The sequence below is a fragment of the Staurois parvus genome, unplaced genomic scaffold, assembly GCF_062004578.1.
Source record: "Staurois parvus isolate SC_StPar_1 unplaced genomic scaffold, SC_StPar_1.0 ptg000019l, whole genome shotgun sequence".
Taxonomy (NCBI): domain Eukaryota; kingdom Metazoa; phylum Chordata; class Amphibia; order Anura; family Ranidae; genus Staurois; species Staurois parvus.
Genome location: NW_028317815.1, coordinates 29,567,851 through 29,591,725, shown reverse-complemented (window position 1 = coordinate 29,591,725; position 23,875 = coordinate 29,567,851). Strand labels below are relative to the sequence as shown.

Sequence of the window (23,875 nt, the reverse complement as noted above, 5' to 3'; positions counted from 1 at the left end):
GCAAATGAGGGTTTACTGCAACTGTGATGGTTGCGGTGTGATGATGCTGAATTTAGGGGTTATAACAGGCGCTGAGGAGGCAATATATTGCTTCTTCACTGCCTGTCAAATGCCTCTGAAAAGTGATCTGAGCATGTATTGCTTTTTGGAGTGTTGGTCCTTGCTGGTATTCTATACAAACCCTAAAAAAATTAGTTCTGATCCTACAGGAGCAGGGAGTCAGGATTAAGGTGTGTGTTTGTGTTTATAATAAATAAAAAAAAATATATATATATATATATATATATATATATATATATATATATATATATATTTATATTACTTTGGATGTAAACACACATTAAAAAGCATATTTTAAATGCAGGAGAACTTTATCTAGGAAATGCACACACATATAATACACACTTTGTGAGAGAGAATGAAGGGGTAGACCACTATGACGAAGGCGTATTCTAGCCCCTTTACCTCCTCTTTATACTGCTATATTAGCCTTCTATCACGACCAACACCACCATCAGTCCCACCCCTCAAGCCAGAGTACTAGATGTCATCCTAGACTCCAATCTGTATTTCCAGCCCCAGGTCCAATCGCTGACAAACTCATGTAGACTTCACCTCCGCAACATCTCCAAAATACGACCGTTCCTAACTCCGGAAACCACTAAGCAACTCATTCACTCCTTTATTATTTCACGCCTTGACTACTGTAACTCCCTCATCGGCTTACCTCATCACAGGCTATCCCCACTTCAGTCTATCCTGAATTCTGCGGCCAGACTCCTCTACCTTACTAACCGCTCCGTATCCGCCACCCCCCTCTGCCAATCCCTCCACTGGCTTCCGATTGCCCAACGGATAAAATTCAAAATGCTGACACTGACGTAAAAAGCTGTTCATAACACTGCCCCAAACTACATCACAAATCTGGTATCCAAATACCAACCAAAACGTACTCTCTGCTCCTCACAAGACCACCTACTCTCTAGTTCCCTGGTCTCCTCCTTCCATGCCTGTCTCCAGGACTTCTCCAGGGCTTCGCCCATCCTCTGGAACTCCCTACCCCAATCCATCAGGCTATCCCCTACTCTCCACCTTTAGGCTCACCCTGAAAACCCATCTCTTCAGGGAAGCCTACCCCGCCCTCACCTAATTGCTGATCTCCTCCACTCTTCCTACCACTCTATCCCCGATAGCCATTTCCTCCTGTACCACTATCCCCTCCCTCCTAGATTGTAAACTCCAAGGAGTAGGGCCCTCGAACCCCTTGTGTATTGAATTGTATTGTTACTGTACTGTCTCGTATACTGTCTCCCATTATAATGTACAGCTCTGAGCCAACTATTGGCGCTATATAAATCCTGTATTATTATAATATATGAATTGTGTGTAATACTTTTATGTATTTGCCTCCTAGCAACCAGTTTCTTTCTTGTAACATGGAAGGGAGACACGAATTGGTTGCTAGAAGGAAAAATGGACTGTTCAGTTTGACATTTTAAACAGTGGATATAAAAAGTCTACACACCCCTGTTAAAATGTCAGGTTTCTGTGATGTAAAACAAAGATAAATCATTTCAGAACTTTTTCCACCTTTTTTAATGTAACCTATAAACTGTACAACTCAGTTGAACAACAAACTGAAATCTTTTAGGTGGAGGGGAGTAAATATAAAAAAAACTGAAATAATATGGTTGCATAAATGTGCACACCCTTACATATACTTTTGTTGAAGCACCTTTTGATTTTATTACAGCACTCAGTCTTTTTGGGTTTGAGTCTATCAGCATGGCACATCTTGACTTGGCAATATTTGCCCACTCTTCCTTGCAAAAACACTCCAAATTTGTCAGATTGCGTGGGCATCTCTTGTGCACAGCTCTCTTCAGATCACCCCACAGATTTCCCATCGGATTCAGGTCTGGGATACGGCTGGGCCATTCTAAAACTTTAATCTTCTTCTGGTGAAGCCATTCCTTTTGTTGATTTGGATGTATGCTTTGGGTCGTTGTCATGTTGAAAGATGAAGTTCCTCTTCATGTTCACCTCTCTAGCAGAAGCCTGAAGGTTTTGTGCCAATATTGACTGGTATTTGGAACTGTTCTTCCCTCTACCTTGACTAAGGCCCCAGTTCCAGCTGAAGAAAAACGGCCCCAAAAGCACGATGCTGCCGCTGCCATGCTTCACTGTGGGTATGGTGTTCTTTTGGTGATGTGCAGTGTTGTTTTTGCTCCAAACCTATCTTTTGGAAATGTGGCCAAAAAGTTCAACCTTGGTTTCATCAGACCATAACACGTTTTCCCACATGCTTTTGGGAGACTTCAGATGTGTTCTTGCAAAAATTAGCCAGGCTTGGATGTGTTTCTTCTTAAGAAAAGGCTTCCAGCTTGCCACTCTACCCCATAGCCCAGACATATGAAGAATACTGGAGATTGTTACATGTACCACACAGCCACCCAGTACTTGCCAGATATTCCTGTAGCTCCTTTAATGTTGCTGTAGACCTCTTGGCAGCCTCCCAGACCAGTTTTCTTCTCATCTTTTAATCCGTTTTTGGAGGGACGTCCAGTTCTTGGTAATGTCACTGTTGTGCCATATTTTCTCCACTTGATGACTGTCTTCCATGGTATATCTAATGCCTTGGAAATTCTTTTGTACCCTTCTACTGACTGATATATCTTTTAACAATGAGATCTCTGATGGTTTGGAAATTCTCTGCAGACCATGGCTTTCGCTGTAGGATGCGACTAAGAAAATATCAGACCTACTAGAACAGCTGAACTTTATTTGGGGTTAATCAGAGGCATTGTAAATGATGGCATGTATGTACTGACTCCTATTTAACATGATTTAGAATGTGATTGCTTAATTCTGAACACAACTACATCCCCATTTATAGGAGGGTATGCACACTTATGCAACCACATTATTTTAGTTTGTTTACTCCCCCCAAAAATATTTCAGTTTGTTTTTCAATTGAGTTGTACAGTTTATAGGCCACATTAAAAGGTGGAAAAAGTTCTGAAATAATTTCTCTTTTTTTTACATCACAGAAACCTGACATTTTAACAGGGGTGTGTAGACTTTTTATATCCACTGTACATTAGATACCTTTACAATTTGTGAATTGCACACACTTGCATTTCTGGAATATAATTTTTAAGACAAAACTTTGTGTAACTTACTTTCTTGTAATTTTAGGTTCTGGAGATCTTAGTACAGATTCTATTGAGCTGAGTCCAGCGAAAAAAAGAATAAGGACAATGTGCAAATGTGGAGCTTCAGCTTGCAGAGGATTCCTTTAATATCAATGTTCCAATATGTTGCATATTTGCTGTGATGATTTATTTTTTAAAGAAAAAGGATTATATTTTAGTGACTTTGTATGAAAGATACAGCTTGGTGGGAATGTGTGTTTATGCTTTAATAAATTTTAATGCTTATTTTTGAACTTTTGTGTTGACATAAATGTGTTTTATACTAGATAAAGATAGCTAATGGAAAAATGGTTTCGTACATTCTATGAGAAGTGGATGTAAAGCATTTATTTCATTGGCCTGCAACTGTGCAAAGAAATGGCTTCTTAGTTAAAGGTAGCATTTCACAAACTTAAAAAACCAACACTGCTGGGTTCACAGATTTCACACGTAAGCAATGTCAGGAAGTGATATCTTGCTTCTCTGCATGTGATCACTGATTGGCCAATCGGTGATCACATGATCGGGACCTCTCACAGAGGTCCCGTACAACGATCGGTGTTCCACTGTTTTCGGAGGACACTGCGGGCACCGGATCGCGGTGCTGCACGCTCCCAGGGCGCACGCGCAGTCCAAAAGGGCGAGCACTGTTTATGAACGGCAACCCGCTCCTTGACTGCCACAGTCTGGCCATTTTTATATACAGCGGCCGGACAGCAAGTGGTTAAAAGGTATAGCCTGAGGTGTGGGGTTTTTTTTTTTTGGCTGTACTTTTCCTGTGGATCACAGGATTGCAGTTCATTCTGCACTCCTGTGACCGGTTTTCAGCGGGCTGAAGGCCACTGTTGGCTGATGTCACTCAGCTAGTCCAGGCTGGGGAAAGAGTCTGAAGTGGCACCTGGCTCAGCCTTTCAGCGAGCGCTGGGGGGTGCTGAGAAGACAGCGGTGACTGACAGTCCTTCTCTGCTTAGAGTGGAGAGGAGAACTCATGTTCTCACCCTTAGAACCAGCGGGGGACCAATGCTGAATTCACCTAGGTAAGTATAAATAGGAGAAAAAAGAAAGCCCTACTTCTCTTTTAATGATGCTTAAGGTCTATCACATCTCCACTCTACTGTGGATGCCACTCCCTGGCTTCACACCAGGAAATATAAGATTTCCAGGTCCTGTAATAGATGCTCCTTGAAGCCGGCTTCCTGGTGCGCAACAGCGTGGATATAACTGGACCCGAGACCTGAGCTTAAATAGCCAAATTGTCAAACTTGCTGATTGTAAAGCAGGATGCAATACTGCACCCTGAGACCTTGGGTCTGGCCAGACCGGAAATGTCCAAGGACCGTCCACTGCTAGATTCATGGCATACCAAGCCCTCCTGGGTCAGGCCGGGGCTATCAATATCATCGGTGTCACCTCCTCCCGGATCCTGCAAAAAATGAATGGCAGTAGTTGAATCGGGGGGGGGGGGGGGAGTGTATATTAGAGAGAGTGGTCGCAAGGTATTACCTGTACATCTACTCCTACTGCTAGTGAGCCTCTCGTCCTGAACACAAACCTGTGCAATTTGTTGTTGAACATGGAAGCCTGTTGATCTACATCCAGAGTTCCCCCAATGCTTTCAGATTGCAGAGAATGTCTCGCAATGCAGGTACCACTCCCCTGGTATTAGCCACTGGGAAAATTTGCCTGCCAGTTTTCACCTGAGATTATATACTGCCAACAGAGACTGCACATGCTGCTCTGCCCAAGACAGAATGTAGTTCACTTCTTCCTGAGCTGCACCACTCCTGGTGGTTGACATATGCCACTGCTGTGGCATTGTTGGACTGAACCCCAACTGGAGACCCAAGCAACTAGTTCGGTCAGTGCACCTTGCTCTAGATTATTGGACGAAGTCCCAAGATATTGATGGGTAGTATTTTCCCCTACGAAGATGAAGTCTCCTAAAACTACAGCCACCTCCAGAAACAGCACCCCAACCAGAGTGACTGGCATTGGTGGTTACTCCTATATCACAGGAAGGAACGACTCCCCTTTCTCCAGATTCCAAGCAATCAGCTACCAATTAGAACTCTGCAATAGCACAGGGGACAGAGACATCCGGAAATCCTGTTCTTGGACCTTCTTGTTCCAGACTAAGAGAAATGTTCCTCCATAAAGGCCTGGAGTGGAACTGCATGTAGGGAACGGTTTCAAACATAAATACCATTTTCCCCAGCAACCTCATGCAGAGATGTGTCAAAAGATACCTATTGCTTCTTATATTTTGCTTTAAACATGGAACCGACTGCCCCTTGAGAAAGACCATCCAGGTATCCTACAATTGACACTCCCTGCGTTCTTGCAAGCTCAGCCCCAGGGACTGTGGCCAGCCTGAAAAGCAGTGCCACCAACTGAAAAAAAAATTACTTTCTACTGCAAACCACAGAAACCTTTTGATGAGCCTTGAAATCTGGCACATGAAGGTATGCGTCTATGGATGCTAGAAAATCTTACAGAGAGGCCACCAATGATTGAACTGATTCCATTCGAAATGGAAGAATGTTTAGTAATTTGTTTGAGATCTGAGATAGGCCATAACAACTTTTTCAATGTGGGCTCAGAATCTTCAAGGTGCTTCTTGGCAAAGCTCGGTCGTGATTGCCTGTGGCCTTTGTTGAGTGGCTTATTCCTTGCAACCCTCCCCTATAAGCCACATTTGTGGAGAATTTGTGATATTGTTGTCACAGGAAAAATGGGGGCCACACTTGGGGAACCCTATATCAAAAAAGTTCACCACCACTGGTTTAAAAGAAATCAGGGGGAACAGCACATACCAAAATTCTAGGTGATTTTTTTTCCATATGAAACTATGAAAAAAAAATCCTTGTGGCGCTATGACCACTGAAGGGCCACAGTCTCATGCAGTTTTACTGCAGTCTACTCCAATGTCTTTTCTTCTTTACCTTTGTAACCCTAGTGCTCTTAGATCCTCTTCTGCATCAATATTCCATCTTTTTTTTTCTTTCAGTCTTCCACCTCTTCGTACTTGCGTCTCCCATAAACTCACATGGCTAAGCCATTAAAGATGATGGCTCCTTTTCTTTATTGTCCCTTCGGGGACACAAGGCTGTATTAAGGCTTTGACATGTTTAGGCTGCCTCCTTCGGGAGGTTTGGACACAGCCATGCCTCAGTTTTTGCTGGTATCCCAGGGAGGGTGAATGCATTTTGCAGAGCTTTCACTTCTTTCAAGAGATATATAGCCGAAGATTGTGGTGCTAGTTTGGAGTGGGTCCTGCTTTTTTTTGGTGCTTTCAAGACCTTGGTGTACTGAGAGCCACAGAGTGCTCTCCAGGTCCAGAGTTGTGGCACATGTCCAGAGCAGAGGCACACATGCTGGTGTGATCCAGTCTCTGTTGTCTCACTTTGTGAATAAAGTGTACAGACTGCAGCGTAATGGTTATCCTCCTCTTTGAACGCTAACTAGACCTCAAATCTGTGGACATTTATGGGTTAGTCTGGTTTGCGACCTCCCCTCACTGGAATCTGTTCAGATTTGAAAGCTATAGACACTTTACAACACGTGTCAAAAACAAGGGCTGCGGGCCAAGTCTGGCCCAACAAGCCATTTCATGTGGCCCTTGAACCTCTCCTACAGCTGTGGCATGCCCTCATCTCTGCCCCCACCTTGTCTCAGGAGTCTGAAGTGGGGAAAAAGGGCAGAACTGCTCAGCCAGATCCTGTGCTTCCCATGCAGAGGCTAATCTCTGCCTCCTCACCCCATTGATCTCAGCAGTTGACAGCAGCGAGGACAGAACTACTCCTACAGATCCTGTGACTTTCTATGTAGCCGCAGTGCTCCCTTGTCTTCGCCTTCCCTGGTCTCAGCATTCAGCAGACACTGGCAGCTGACTCCAACCCGCCTCTGGTCTTTCTCCAGACCCTGCACTTTCTGCTTCCCAGCTCTATAAGGGGGGTGCACTATGATGTGAGGGAGAGCAGGGGACTCCAGACTTTGGATGGTTGCTATGGACATCTGGTCTTAGAGATACAATCATAATCTTGGAGGGCAACCATAATGCGACTTGTGATGAAATTGAGTTTGACACCCCTGCTTTACTACACACACACACACACACACACACACACACACACACACACGTTCAAAATTAATAGCAGTTTGTTGAAAAAAGTGAATAAAGCTCCACATACTTCTAATAGCTTTTATTTCCATACACACAAATGCATTGGGAACACTACACATTCTATTCCAAATCAAAACATGAAGAAAAATATATCAAATTTGTGTTGTTACTCTAAAAAAAAATTGAAGACAAGTGAATATTAGACTGTTCAAAAAAAATAGTGTTTGTATTCATCTTTACAAACCCAAACATTTACTATATAAACTGAAAAATGTTTGAAGATTTTGCTTTCCTTTGATTCACTTAATTTAATATTTAGTTGTATAAGCACTGTTTCTGAGAACTGCTGTACATCTGTGTTGCATGGAGTCAACCAACTTCTGGCACCTGTGAACAGGTATTCCAGCCCAGGATGATTGGACTACATTCCACAGTTCTTCTCTATTTCTTGGTTTTGCCTCAGAAACTGCATTTTTTTATGTCACCCCACAAGTTTTCTATTGGATTAAGATCCAGGGATTGGGCTGGCCACTCCATAATGTCAATCTTGTTGGTCTGGAACCAAGATGTTGCATGTTTACTGGTGTGTTTGGGGTCGTTGTCTTGTTGGAACACCCATTTCAAGGGCATTTCCTCTTCAGCATAAGGCAGCATGACCTCTTCAAGTATTCTGATGTATTCAAACTGATCCATGATCCCTGGTATGTGATAAATAGGCCCAACACCATAGTATGAGAAACATCCTCATACCATGATGCTTGAGCAACCATGCTTCACTGGTTGTCGGCCAATGTCTCAGGCTCTCTCCTCCGTGGGGGGTGGGAGGGTGGCGTTGGTCGGTGTCACTCTCTCCACAGGAGGTGGCTGATTTTCATGTTGCCTAGGGCAGCACAAAACCACCATACACCACTGACTATACATTCCCTGTAATGACTGGCTAGCTCCGTTACAACATTGAATGCTGGGTCCAAACGATATACACAAACATTTTGTCCGATTAATCTATACAAATGCAGCCTTCTTGGAAATTCAGTAAGGCATTCATGACATATTTGTGGCTGTAGTCAGAAGCCTTGCGCTATATTCATGAAAACCCTGCAACCTTTTCATTGTAGAGAAGTCAATTTAGCAGCAATGTGTAACAACTTGGTACTCACAGTCCTGTGAAGAACTGAAGTCCTCAAGTAAGAAAAAAAACCTCACAGAACCCAGGTCTATGGGATGAGTCCTGTGTAGATCCAAATCCTCCAATAGGATATGCAGGAGAGAGGACTAGAAGCCAGTCCCACTGTGAAAGGAGTCCAGTATGGACAGAGTCCGTGGATGAACCGTGAGAGGATACCAGATGCGGGTTCCAGTGTGGTCAGGAAAAAAATGACAGTCCGCTGAAGGGATGGTGAGATGACATCTCGCTGAAGAGACGGAGGGATGGCTCACTGGGAACTCAGTGAAGTGAAGGGATGATGGACTCTGCAGCTCCTCGGTAGTAATGGATTAGAGGAAGATCCAAGTGGACATGCAAAGAAAAACACATTGCAGAAGCGCAGCCTCCTTTTTCAGGACTCCTTTACTGACAAAGGAGATGGAGCTTCAGAAATGCATTTTGCCTGCCCCCTCAATGTACAGCCTCGTCAGTAACGCCGTAGCCTCGTGGAATTTCATCGGGTCCGGTCTTTGCATACCACACACTGACATACACAGCTATAGCGGCTCCGTATGATCCCACCTGTCCGACTGTCATTTCAATACGATTTTGTTATGTTCATGCTGCACTTCTACTGCCCAGAAGCAAGTTTGGATATTTGTTTTCAATAAACTGTTCCAATATTTTTATCAACTCCTGGACCCTGGCTACTTTGTCTACATGCATCAGTATTTAAAATGAAAATAAAACTTGTATAAGCAACACTTTTAGTGTAGGACATTTTTTTGCAACAAATTCTTAAAAAAAACCCCACCATACTTGTGATAAGGAAAGTGAAGGTAAATCCTTGATTGTGTTGCATATTTGAGACAGTTTTGGAACAAACTTCCTCTGGAATGGATATCAGTTTCCATCACTCTCCAGACTTCTTCAAATAGTTTCTCTGCCTTGTAAAACTAGGGCACGTCGCAGGAGGGATGCTTGCAGCAGTTTTGTCAGTTGCAAAAGATTCATATACCATCTTATGGATATGAATGACATTTGTCAAACTACTGCGTGACAGTATCTACAACATTCATTATGACTTCCAAGAAGTAGGTTTGAGAATAATTGGGCTCTAACTCAAAAACGTTTTTTTTTTTGCTTAGGAGTAGGAGAGATTTAGAACAACTTGTCATGTTCTTATAGTGGTCTGGACCCGCACTAGGGAGATTCATCCTCCTTGTGCTGGTGACCATTAATCACTGGGAAAGAATTCGATGGGTAAATCTAAAATGTTGAGGTGCCACAAAGACAGGAATGGAGAAGAAATCTTCCAATAGGATAACAATGTAGCTATTTGCCATCACACCACAGACATTCAAACATTTTTTTAATGAAGTGTGATCACATCACAAATAAGAGAACACAACATTTTAGAGACACGTATATCAGAGCCACTTGAAGATCTGTGGTGTGCTGGCAAATATGTACATTGCAACATTTATGAGCCAGTCTTCAGCTAGTAGTTGCTGCAGTGCCCTGTATCCTAGAGCCTTTTCCAGGATTTGTGTGCAATGCGAAAATGGATGGCATCTTCCAATAGGTATAGGTATCCTCCATGGTGCGGTGACAACTGGCTGAGGGAGGATTCCCCTCACTTTGGAAATTTTTTTTTTTTGTAGTGGTGACAGGACACAAAAAAAAGGAAAAAGGAAATCTCTCTACTTGAACATGGATAGCAAAGAAAACAATCTTATAGAGCAGGGAGTGGATAAAACCCCCATCTAAAACAAAATTTAAAAAAAAAAAAAAAAAAGTTTGACTTAAGATATACAGTGGATCCAGAAAGTATTCACAGCGCTTAACTTTTGTCAATTTTTTTTATGTTACAGCCTTATTCTTAAATGGATTAAATACATTTTTTTCCCTCATTCTACAAACAATACCCCATAATGACAACATGAAAGAAGTTCTTTTTGAAATCTTTGCAATTTATTAAAAACACACACACACACACACACTTACTTTGCTCAATACTTTGTTGAAGCACCTTTAGCACCAATTACAACCTCAAGGCGTTTTGAGTATGATGCTACAAGCTTGGCACAGCTATTTTTGGCCAATTTCTCCCATTCTTTTTTGCACTACATCTCAAGCTCCATCAGGTTGGATGGGAAGAGTTGGTGCACAGCCATTTTCAGATCTCTCCAGAGATGTTCAATCAGGTTCAAGTCTGGGCTCTGGCTGGGCCACTCCAGGACATTTTGGTATGTGGGCTGTGTGCTTAGGGTCATTATCCTGTTGAAAGATAAACATTCGCCCCAGTCTCAGGTCCAGAGCGCTCTGGAACAGGTTTTCATCAAGGACATCTCTGCTGCATTCATCTTTCCTTTGATCTTGACTAGTCTCCCAGTTCCTGCCACTGAAAAACATCCCCACAGTATGATGCGGTCACCACCATGCTTCACTATAGGGATGGTATTGGCCAGGTGGTGAGCAGTGTCTGCTTTCCTCCAGACACGATGCTTGACATTCAAGCAAAAAAAAGAGTTCAATCTTGGTTTCATCAGACCAGAGTTTTGTTTCTCATGGGCTGAGAGTCCTCAGGTGCCTTTTGTCAAACTCCAGCCGGGCTGCCATTTGCCTTTTAGTGAGGAGTGGCTTCCGTCTGGCCACTTTCCAGCACTCCACAAATCAGGCCTATATAGTAGAGATGGTTCTTCTGGAAGGTTCTCCTCTCTCCACAGAGAAACGCTGGAGCTCTTTCAGAGTGATCATTGGATGCTTGGGTACCTCCCTGGCTAAGGCTCTTCTTCCTCAATCACTCATTTTGGCCGGGTGGCTTGCTCTAGAAAGATTCCTGGTGGTTCCAAACTTCTTCCATTTACAGATGATGGAGGCCACTGTGCTCATTGGGACCTTCAATGCTGCAGAAATCAAGGCCCAGATCTGTGCCTTGATAAAATCCTGTCTCGGAGGTCTACGGACAATTCCTTGGACTTCATAGCTTAGTTTGTGTTCTGACATGTACTGTTAACTATGGGACCTTATGTAGACAGGTTTATGCCTTTCCTAATCATGTCCAATCAACTGAATTTCCCACAGGTGGACTCCAATCAAGTTGTGGAAACATCTCAAGGATGATCAGTGGAAAGCGGATGGACCAGAGCTCAATTTGGAGTGTCATGGCAAGGCTGTGGATACTTATGTACGGGTTTTTGGTTTTTTTTTTAATAAATTGCAAAGATTCCAAAATGAACTTCTTTCACATTGTCATCATGGGGTTTTGTTTGTAGAATTTTGAGGGAAAAAATGAATTTAATCCATTTTGGAATAAGGCTGTAACATAACATATTGTATACTAATAACTCTTAACAGTAGAGTGTATCCAGAAAGTATTCAGAGCGCTTTTGCCACATTTTATTAACAAAGTGTTGTATCATAATAAAAAAAAAAAATTAAATATTAGAAGATCATATTCTTCCGCATCAGACTATGACAGATATAAAGTTGAGTTTAGAGTGCTGCACTTTATGAAGGCTGATCCTCACAAAAATGACTTAAAATAATGTACTATATTTCCACAGTTCAAATGAAACGAGATGGCTTGTAAGCCTATTTTTTCCTTTATGTATGATTTCTTACGATTTAAAATAACGGTTTGCACTTTCCAGATTATTTCTATTAAGGCCACTTCTTGGCACACGTAAACACAAAAACATTGATTTTCAAATGGTCCATTAGCATTCTTTTCAAATGTGAAAAACTAAATACCACACAGAAATGATTGGGGGGGGGGGGGTCTGTTTCAGGAAAAAATGAAAATCTCATCAGGAACCATTAGTGACGTCATGTAGAGTTCCTTTCATGCCACCCACCAGTCCTATATTTACCCTAAAGCCAGTCATAGATGGATCAAATCTTGGCTGGTTCAGCAGGGACCAGCTGAGATTCAATCCATCTATGGGCAGGCTAGTTTGTACCGATATCAATCCACACTTCAGTACAACTAGCCTTTCAAAATTTTTCATGCGATAACTGCCAGCAGCTATATCCGCCAGCTTTGATCAGTGTGTTCTGACATTGAGGAAGGTTCCCTGCCAGGAGAACACAACACTGCTGACTGTGTTGGAGGACAAATAAACAATTTTCTTTCCTGCAAGCTGTGGTTGCTTAACATATAATCTGCCGTAGTCCTAGCACTGTAGTTTTAGGAATGCAGCAATACCAACTTTCACCAGTGTCCAGCACTGCAGCTAAAAAAATCTGAAATTATACCTCCAAAATACAGGAGCTTTAAACTGGAAAAACAAAATAGTTTCAGAAGAGTAAATGAACCAGTTGCCTTCCAGAGGATTTACCCCCATTCCTGACCAGGCCATTTTTTGCGTTACTTTAACTGACAATTGCGCGGTCATGGAACGCCTCACCCAGATCAAAATTTATGACCTTTTTTTCCCCCATAAATAGAGCTTTGGGTGGTATTTGATCACCTGTGTGTTTTTTTATTTTTTGCGCTATAAAAGCAAAAAAAAAAAAAAAAAACGGACAATTTTGAGAAAGAAAAAAATATATATATATTTTGGACTTTGTGCTATTAAAAACATGTCCAGTAAAAAATATTTGGAAAAAAAAAAAAAATCAAAAATTTCATCATAAATATAGACCAAAATGTATTCTGCGACATATCTTTGCTAAAAAAAAAAAATCCCAATACATGTAAATTAATTGGTTTACGTGAAAGTTTTAGAGTTTACAAAAACGGCAGTATAGATACTGGGATTTTTTTCCCCCTACTAGTACTAGTAATGGTGACGAACAGCAACATTTTGCGCATTCTGACAGGGTGGGGGAAAGACTATTGGTGACACTGGGGTTGTCAGTGACAAGTTAGAGTGCTCAGTGCTAAAATACAGCACTGATACTGTACTAATGACACTGAGCAGGAAGGGGTTAATGTGAGGGGCAATCAAACGGTTAACTGTGTGTAGGGAGTGTTGTACTAGGGGGAGGGGGTGCTCTTCACTGCAAGCACACTGATCAGGATGGCTGTGCACAGCCATCCCGTGCAGTTTACCCGAGCTGACAGGAAGGAAGACTGTTTGTAAACCAAAAACAGTCTTCCTCCCCATCGGTGATTGTTGGTAATCACCAGCCGGGACCTGGTGATTGACATCTGCGAATGGCGGCAAAGGGAGGGCGCGTGCACCCCCTTAACCGAAAATGCAAAATCACATACATATATACACACACACGCCCGATTTTCCACACTCGTGCTGCCATGTATCAGTATATCTGCTATATGGCGGCAGGTAAGTGGTTAGGCTCTCCCCATAATCTACTATAAAAAAGTACATTTATAAATGCTAGAAAGAACTTTCCATTATGCTGTAGAAAAAAAAAAATATATATATATAAAACATATTTTTGACTGAAGTTGATCTCATACAGTATTTGCATGTTTTGTGCAGTAGAATTTAAATATATATATATAAACATGTTTTCCTATAATTATTTTTGTAAAGCACATGTTCAGTCTTGTTGAAGTGCTGTGATAGCGTCCCCAGTGGCAAGTTGTTGATAGAGGTACTGTAGTTTAGATGGATGTGGCAGCTCAGCTCCAGGCGATGAAGGGATCTCAAAGTCTGAAGAGCTCTGAGAGTCTGCTTTTCTAGCACACTCAGCCTTTGTCAGGTCCAGTACTTCACCTTGGTGTTTACTTACTCCAAAAGGCAATTGTTTAGCATCAATAATAAGGTTACATTTAACTGTGCTTTGCCCTTCTGGCAAGATTTCTTCATGTAAATCACCTTCTAAAATACTAAAGGAAGACCTATGTACAGATGCCATTTCAGCAGCCCTCCTTTCTTGTGATGACACCAGCACTGTGTCGGCCTGACCGTCCCATCCCTGACTACCTTGTTCAGAGATATGTGTAGACTGGGAGGAATTCATGGAAGATATATGAGTGGAATCATCATCTGAATCACTGATCAGTTTTGGGGACTGTGAATTCTTGTCATCCCCTGACCTTTCTACATGGTTTTCATTATCCAAAACATCATCCCCTTCTACAGCAGATTTGAAGAAAGTGCTCCACTTTGGCACTACATCTGCTGCAGATTTGACATGCATACAATTATCCAGTTTATTTTCAGCCAAATCTGTGCACACTACAGAACGCGCGCCACTCTCACTGGGCTTATGCTCTGGAACTGGTAGTGGGGCATCCGCTTCTTCATCATCATCCTCCTCTCCATTGGACTCCTCACACTCCACAAAATTTACTGTTGTGGTAACAGGAACTGGGGAGGCAGAGGGATTCTCTCTAGGCTTGCTGTGTTCACATTTAGCAGAAAGTAGGTTTTCCTCTGATTTCCAGCAGTTATCCCTGAAAATTTTTTGCTTCAAATGAGTTAATGGGTAATCATCGAACAAATCCTCAATGCCATCTTCGTCTGTAAAAATAAGATGCAAGTTAACGCTTTCAAATGATAGAACGTCCATCCACACAGTCAGGTTATCACAAACTTGCCTGATCCTGAACCTTACACAGTGACTTCACTGCAGGGTAAACCGTTCCTATATATAACACTAGCGTAATGATGTGCGAGTGCTGCTCAGGCCTGGAGTACTGGGAGCACAGCCTGTGTGAGGACACACACCCGCCCCCCACCAGGGTGTGGTGAAATGACAAGATAGACTTACCGGAAATGGCCAGGCCCCTAAAGCGGGTTTTTGGCACTGGACCAAGCAGGATATGTCAGGACAGTACAAGATCTGTGCACAAAACATCATGTCCAGAGACATTTTGTTGTGGAACATTCTGAGAGCTCCCTAGTCAAGCCAATTTAGTTTTGTTTTTGGGGCTAGCTCCCTGCAAAGAGTACACAATAGCACCGATGCAGACACGACTATACTCTAATCCAGCCTCTCAACCAGGGTGCCCTGGCAAAATATCTAAAAGTTGCCCAAAACTTGGAGCCATGCCAGCGGGTGAAACAAGCCTGCCTTTTAGTTACACAAAGTCACAGGTTTTCATTGTGCTCCATTACGACCTTCTAGCTGCCAGAGTCCTGACAACCAATAACATCATCAGTTGATAAAGAGGATGTCAGCTGCCTGCACAGCATCCTAGTTTGACCTTCACCTGCCCCTCTCCATCAGTGCTGGGGTCACATTAGCTCAGTGATGGAGAAAACCTGAGGGAGAAGAGAAACACTGGAATACTAGTCAGTACCAGAGTGGAAAAGTGTTCTTGCTTTAGAAGAATAAATCACCTCTAATGTTGGGTGTCCTACATGTGTGGATGTTGCTGCATTATATAAAACTATTAGAATAGTTTTTCACATTTTAGAATGGAGTGCCTCAAGACTGTCCATAATTTTAAAAGGTGTCTCGGGACTGTCCAAAATTTGTAAAGGGTGCCTTGACTGAAAACAGGTTAAGAAACACTGCTCTAATCTTCCTGGCAGCATAAATTTGTATGATTTCCACTGGCAAACATTCTACAAACTTAAAACATGGAGTAGCTAAAAAAAAAAAATTCAAAAAACATAAAACTTTATGTAGACTAGATTGAAAAGGAAGTATGGCTAAAGCTTTTTGGACATACTTCTCTTGTGGGTCAAAAGAGTCCACTTGTATTCTCCTGTGACCCAAAATCAGCTAGCTAAAGCCCATTGTCAGCTGATATCACAGAGCCACTCAAGGTTCTGGAGGGATTCAGGCCATATTGTCAGTATCCATCCAGCTGCCCGATTGACAGCTGGCTCCAATTCTCACTGCGTAGATGAGAGCTGCAGTCAGCCCCTCTTCTGCCCAGAACTCCATTGAATGCTGGAGGGGCAGAGCAAAGAACAGTGACCTGCAATCACTGTTCTCGGCTCCAAGCAATCAGTTGTCATGTGATCACTCAGTTGTTGGGCTCAGAGTCAGCGGGGGCCAGCTGCAGCAATGCTGCAACATGGAGGTAAGTATATGCTTTTTTTTTTTTTTATAAATTCCACAGTTCACCTTAAAGACATTGCCAGAAGATATTTTATACATGTACTGAATGTCAACAACACAGCAACTACAGCATCTTACTAAATGCTTTTGTTTCAGGTGGTGCAAAACTCGGCACAAGCATAATATACACAAGTGTACAAACTGCTCTCCCTAACCTCATAAATTCACACATCTGCTCCCCAGAATCTGAATAAATGAAGTAACATATGTCAGTCATTGAATGTGCATAACAGAACACGTAAAATAAACAGTTCTCACCTTTTTCCAACAAGTTCACATTCCTTGTTCGCTTCAGACTGCCCAGTGGCTTATACCGAATTACAGAGCTTTCTGAAAAGGATCTACAAAGTGGCTTCAAGCTGTAAAGAAAGATAACCCAAGTTAAAGGATATTAAGTAATAATTTAATACTTTAAAGTGATCGTAAAGAAAAAAAAAAATCTCTATAAAAATAAAAAATAAAAAAATAATAATAATCCACACCACAACTTACTTTCTCTGTGCCATGGAATTGCACAGAGAAGCCCTGACCATCTTTTCTTGGGTCCACCACTGAGGCTCCTACCTCTTCCTCTCTGTCCAGTGCCCTAATGGAAAGCCACTTCCCATGGGGGCACTTAGTGTGTGCTCGCTCCTGAGCTCTGCTGCCGCGTCCTTTCCACACAGACAGCGGGACTCGGGGGGGCCCCCCCTGCTCCCTCATCACTGACTTTGATTGACAGCAGCAGGAGCCAATGGCTCCCAGCGCCTCAGCAAAGTCAGTGAGACACGTGAAGGTTAAGAAGAGCTGCAGATATGCACGGTGCTGGAACGAATGAGGATTCAGGTAAGTATAAGGGGAGTGGGGGGGCCAAAACCAATTCCTAAAAGATTTTTTCCCTAATCCAAGGAATGCTTGGCAATGTTAAGGCTTTAGGACCACTTTAGGCTTATCAAAAAGAAACATTCAGAATGTGTGATATTTAACCAATTCCCATCTGGGGCAATTGTTTCATTTTCTTCACACATGTTAAAACATGATTTTTAGCGATGAAATTATCTACCCCCCCGAATGTTCTATAACTTCTAAACACAAAGGTCCTGTACAATAAAAATATGGTAGTTACAATTATGTGGCACAATTTTTGTGTAACAGTTTATTAAAACTAGATTTTCAAGAAAAAAAAAATGCACTTTGATAAATTTTAGTGCACACAAATACAATTGAATCCATTATTTGTAGGTAGGAAGTAAGGGATAAAAAAAAAAAAAAAAAAACATAAAAAAAAAAAAACACAAACTTGTCTAGCCTCAAAACTGTATGCACCAACAGAATGGCAAAAATTACCAAGCCTGAACTTACCAAGAAGTGATGCTTTATATGCGGTTACAGCTCGTTAGTTTAGAATTACCATAAATGAAGGAACTAGAATTAGAGAGCCAGTGTGTTTGTCACAATCATTTATATAAAAAGTGTGTGCATTTGCATGTATAGATGTGCATTGGGCAACAGGGTTGCCTTGAATTTTTTTTTTTCTTCCTCTACATTATGTTTAAAAACAAAGTTTTTTTTTTTTTGTTATCACATGGTAGGTAACAAGCTTTCCCGCAAGTTATGTAAAAGTGATCAGACAGCTCTGCGGCCACTCAAATAAACTTTACAGGAAATATGGATGCCAGTTGAACAAACCTTAAATCAGGCTTAGAACATCTACTGCAGCCATTAGCCTATTTTAACCTCTTTTGGGTATAATACGGTTTTGAGTAAAACCCAAAGAACAAAAATATAAAATATTGCAGCTTACCATCCCTTAGAGGTTGTGGGTGCATTAGTTTAATACAAAGTACATTTTCTACAACATAGAAAAATACCTGTTGATCCTGCCAGAAACTATGTGTCTTTGTAACCTCATGTGCACTGAACTCTAGAATATCAGCATTTATACAACATATAAAATTGTGACCTGGTGCCTAAAATGTTGTGCCTCCATCCCTATTCAACAAGCAGAATTATCATCAGCATTTGTAGCTGTCAACAACAAAGTATCATCATCATTGGAGATGTTGAGAGTGGGAGGTGTTTGCAGTCCACCTTAATGGAGAAGCCTAGGGTGACAACTCCGCTCCCCCATGGATACAGTGCAGTGAAAGCTGTCACCTTTTGAACAGAAAGTGAGTTATTAGCAGAATGACCAGGTGAAAAATGGAAAGAAGGGATCTAATACAGCCAACATATTTAAGAACCGGTAAGCTGCAATATATTACATTTTGTTCTTGTGTTTAGTTGCATTTTAAAAAAACTCTTCTATTCATGTAAATGTTTATACAACCCCAGAACAGAGGGGATGTGACCACTTACAAAAAAAAAAAAAAAAAAAAGGTATAAAAAAAAAAAGGTTTTTTTTTTTTTTAAATACATCTACACACAAAATGTTTTGCCTTTCATTTGTACTTTAAACTGAATGGGTTGTTTCACAAGGTGAGGGTTTACAAATACTTTAACCACTTCAACAAACGGGCACTTTTGCCCCCTGCCTGCCCAGGCCAATTTTCAGCTTTTAGCACTCACACAGCTTGACAATTGTGTGGTCATGTACCCAAGCTAAAATTTGTATAAATTTTGTTCACACAATTAGAGCTTTCTTTTGGTGGTATTTAATCATCACTGGGTTTTTAACTTTTGTTGTAAATAAACGGGAAAAAAAAAAAAAAAAAAAAAGAAGAAGACCAAAAATGTAAATAAAAATAGTTCAGACATTTAGGTCAAATGTATACGGCTACATTTCTTTGGTGAATATAATCCAAAAATTAGTGTATATTATTGTTAGTCTGTCGCAAAGTTATACAGTCAACAAAATATTTTAAAAATCGATCAATCCTGATGTACTGATGCCCGATCTAATGTCTTGAGGCCCAAAAATGTCAGGACAGTACAGATATCCCCCAAATTACCGTAATTTGGAAATTAGACAGTCTGTGGTATTAAGTAACAGGCATGGCAAGGTTTTTGAAGTTGTAATTTATAATACTTTTTTGGAAAATAAAGAAAATGGGAAAAACAAAAAACCACACACCATTTTCCCCCCATACTGTCACCAGTGTAGTACAGCATCATCATATAACTGGTGTGATCAGAGACACAGACTGGTGACAATATGGAAAAAAACAAAAAAAAAAAAACCCACACTAAAAATCCTGTGACCAGAGTAATATAATGTTATCATAGTAACATTGTACTACACTGGGGAAGTGATAATTTTTTTTTTTTTTAAAACACATTATGATTGCCTAAAAGCAGTGAATTTCACTGCTATAGGCAAGCATTTAAACTAAATGAAATCAATTAATTCAGTGTTTTTTGTTGTGATTAGGCACAGCTAATCACATGACACAGATGGGCTGTGATTGGTCCAGTCTGTACCATGTGATCATGGTGACCATTCAAAGTTAGCAACACAATTGTATACAATGGATGGAATGAAAGGCACCAGGGGTTAGGTTTGGCATTTGGTTTATATAACAGATTTTTCAACCAGGGTGCCTTGGCAAAATGCCTAAAAACTGTATACAAGCCAGTGCTTGGAAGAAACCTGCCTTTTAGTCACACAAAGCCCCAGACGTTCATTGTGCACCATCACAGCCTTCCAACTGCCAGTGCCCTAACTGCCAATGACATCTGTTGATAAGGGGTAAGTCAGGTGCCTGCATAGCACCTTTATTTCCCCTTCCTAGCCCCTCTCCATCATTATTGGGGGTCACATTAGCTGTGTGAGGGAGAGAAAAAGAGGGCTAAGAGAAACAAAACAATGAAATACTAGTCAGTTCCGGTTTGCAAAGGTATAATTTGCTTTGGAAGAAGAAATCAAATCAACTTTGGGTGTCCTAAAATGTAAGAATGAATCTATTTGTTTTGCATAATGTAACAACATCCACACATGTAGAACGGGGTGCCATGAGATTGTGCATAATTTTAAAAGAGTGCCTTGATGGAAAAAAAGGTTGAGAAACATGTTGATTTAAAGGAAACCAATGAAAAAAATATGGGTGCTGCAATGCTTACATCCCTTCTTGTAACAATATTAGCTGCCTAAAGTCCATGCTGAACCAGTGTCTTCAATGCATTCGGAAACACCGACTAGAACAGAAGCTCTGACTTCAGAATGAGTTTCTAATCTGTATGCCTGTTATGACCAAGTGACACAAAGCATGAAAATCACACACCAACAGCCTATATTTCTTTCACTACAGTTTCCCTATAATCAGACAGGTAGGCTGAATGTCTAAATACAGAGGCAGGCGGAAGTTTAATGGAGGATAAAAGGGCACTGCTAGAGTTTACAGTATAATCACCTCTACAAAGAACATGCAGTTTTACACTTTTCAATGGAATGTTAAGGCAAAAATAGCTTTTACTCACATTTCTTCCACATCTGCAACTGCTTTTCCAACAGGAATCACATTTGGATAAGCATTCATTGGCTGAATATAACTGAGAAAATCTTTAATCTACATAAATACAAAAAGCATGATTTAAATGTATTAAAAAGCATATCTTATCTGGAAAGGAAAGGCAGGCAGACAAACACTGACAAAAGCGAATTGGTTTAACGAGAGACTTTATACACCATTATCATCCAATGAGGCTGAAAAGAAAGTCAGAGTAGACATACAATTGTTGGGACAGTGGTAGAACATACCTCACTGTATGAAGAGTGGAAAGAAAAGCATGCCCGGTATGAACTGTCTCCGGTTCTAAAAGGAGAAAAGAAATGGGAATTACGGACTAGTGACTTCATGCTAGCTTAAAGCCAAAACCCAAAAGCAAAAAACACAGGCTGACAATGATCTTTATTAGTTAACCCCTTGACGCTGAGCGCATGCAAAAATACGGCCTCTCGGCGTCTGGGTACCGAGCAGCTGCATATTTGCGTGCAATTGCGCGCTCCCAGCACATATTAAAGTGACTCAGAGAAAAAAGGTCCCGATCTCCTATTTCGATCGGGACATGTTCCGGTCATGTGACCACCATGATGGCGAATCACGGCAGTCACATGAGCCTAAAACCCCACCCGCCTCCTGAAACTCTTAAAGGGCTGGAAGGCACCGGCGCGAAGAGGTTAAAAATCATTTTTAAAATGCTGAGGTTTTGTTAACAGTTGCCCGATTTGAAAAGCATTGGTATCAATGGAATAAAGTATTATTCAGGATTTATAGAGCATTTACAAAATAGTACAGTTAAAAAGACAAATTCAACACGATGGGGATAGAAGGGCCCTGCTCATGAGAGCTTGCACTCTAAAGAAAGGAAAGTGTTACAAAAAGTATTAACTGTGCGGAGATGAGTTGATGGAAAAAATTCCAGTTAGGTAAAAGGTGAGAGACTTCCCTACAAAGAGGTACGTTTTCAAACATCTAAAAAGGATAGAGTAGAAGATAGCTGGATGGATTAGGGTAAGAGGTTCCAATGGAAGGGAGAAGCTCTTGAGAAATCCTGGAGACAAGTATGGGAGGAGGTGACAAGGGGACTAGAAAGCAGGAGGACTTGGGAGGAGGGAATAGGATGGTTTGGCCAGTATTGTGAGAGGAGGCTGGTGATGTAGCTTGGGGCAGAGTTGTGAGTGGCTTTGTATGTTGTTGTGGTTAGGGTTTTGAATTTTATGCATTGGGTGAGCAGAAGCTAGAGGAGGGATTGGCAGTTGAATAAATGTGGATGAGACTGGCAGCAATATTCATGATACACTGAAGGGGGGATAGCCTGTGTAGAGGTAGGCCAATAACAAGGAAGGAGATAACATGAGCGTGAATTAGAAACACTGTTATTTGTTAGGATGGGGCGAATTTTTGAAATGCCCTGGAGGTGAAGACAGGACAATTTGGACAGTGATTCAATGTGTGGGCATGTAGGCATCGTAACAACTAGTAAAAGTCTGGGCTGGATTCATATGGTTTCAGCTCTCATTACGCTGGTGCCAGGGGCAATTTTTGTTCTACACAGACCCAAGAATGTGATCCAAATACCATCTACTGTCTGTGGTTAAATTTATGCCAGTGTTTCTCAACCATTTTTCAGTCGTGACACTCTTTAAAATTTTGCACAAATCTCAAGGCACCTCATTCTAAAATGTAAAAAATGAAACTAAAATGTTTTACATAATGCAGCAACATCCACACACATAGGACACCAAACCTTAGAGGTGATTTATTCTTCCAAAGCAAATATACCTTTGCACACTGGCACTGAGAAGTATTCCAATTTCTTTCCCCCCCCTCACTCAGCTAATGTGACCCCATTACTGACATAAAGAGGGCTGGGGATGGGCAAACAAGGATGCTGTGTAGAGCCGGACATCCTGCTAATCAATCAATGAGATCATTGGTTGTTAGGACGCCAGTGGCTGGAAGTTTGCACAAGGATAACATGTGGCTTTGTGTAACTAAAAGGCAGGCTGCAGCCATCCTCTGGCTAGTATACAATTTAGAGCAATTTTTAGGCATTTTGGCAAGGCACACTTAAAACCTGAAGGCACCCTGGTTGAAAAAGGCCAATTAATAATTATACGAAGCTCATATTCTGACCTTGACAGAGTTTGTTAAATAGATACCGCAATAACAGACTGATACACATAGTAAAATTTAATGAACAACCATGCAGCGCTAGTAAACATAATATTGCATGCAAATCCTCATACGGTGCATATAATGAAAGTGCATATTTTTTGATAACGTGCCATCGCACGAAACGCGTAAGGGAGGTGCTCTATACCCTGTGACATCACACTGCATGGCTCCTGTGGACGGCCGGCGCCCATTTTGGAATTCCTTGCTACCAGCTGCTCACTATACATGTGAGTAGTTTCTTTCAGCTATTTGTCTATTTTTTCCCTTGTGGATAATAAAGTACTACACTATTAGTATATCCTGTTGTTTTGGCTCGTTACTTCCGAGCCCCCCCCTCCTTTAAGGATTATTGGGATGATCTGGTGGCCACATCAAGATTGGTTAGACTCCCCCCGGTGGTGAAACGACTACACGTCCTCTGCTATCTGGAGACCCTGAGGTTGTGATGTTTGCCCAGCTGATGCAGGCCAGATGACCTCTCTCTGTGATCCAGTACCAGTAGCCGGACGACCAGGAGTTGGTTAACACTCAAATGCGCATTACCATTGCGCTTTCTGGTTAGTGCAATCTACACTCATTTCTGTGGGAAGAATATGGTCACAGAAGTCACTTATTGTGTCACCTTTTTACCTTGAAATTGGTTTACATCATACACCGCAAGAACACTCTTGTTGAAGATTTTGATTGATTTATTCATTCATGCATCATCATTATTATCCCTGGACTTTTAGGATAATTTCTTAAATCTATTTTCAATATTAAGTGGTGTTCATGTTACCATTCACTATATGCACCGTATGAGGATTTGCATGCAATATTATGTTTA

At 41.4% G+C, this 23,875-nt stretch overlaps 2 protein-coding genes across 3 annotated transcripts in view; one reads left to right on the top strand and one right to left on the bottom strand.

Moving 5' to 3' along the window:
- SUV39H2 (SUV39H2 histone lysine methyltransferase) overlaps positions 1–3,448 on the top strand; it is a 31,457-nt gene extending 28,009 nt beyond the window's left edge. The window contains exon 6 of the mRNA XM_089686047.1: positions 3,199–3,448. Coding sequence (XP_089542173.1) covers positions 3,199–3,302 — 104 coding nt within the window. The 3' untranslated portion in view covers positions 3,303–3,448. The remainder of the gene's footprint in view (positions 1–3,198) is intronic.
- Positions 3,449–11,848: 8,400 nt separating this feature from the next.
- Positions 11,849–23,875, bottom strand: part of DCLRE1C (DNA cross-link repair 1C) — a 34,589-nt gene continuing 22,562 nt past the window's right edge. For both annotated transcript variants that reach the window (XM_089686028.1, XM_089686035.1), the window contains 4 exons: positions 21,129–21,183; positions 20,849–20,937; positions 16,712–16,812; positions 11,849–14,901 (listed from right to left, as the gene is read on the bottom strand). In XM_089686028.1, the coding sequence (XP_089542154.1) occupies positions 13,976–14,901; positions 16,712–16,812; positions 20,849–20,937; positions 21,129–21,183 (1,171 nt within the window). In that variant the 3' untranslated portion in view covers positions 11,849–13,975. The remainder of the gene's footprint in view (positions 14,902–16,711; positions 16,813–20,848; positions 20,938–21,128; positions 21,184–23,875) is intronic.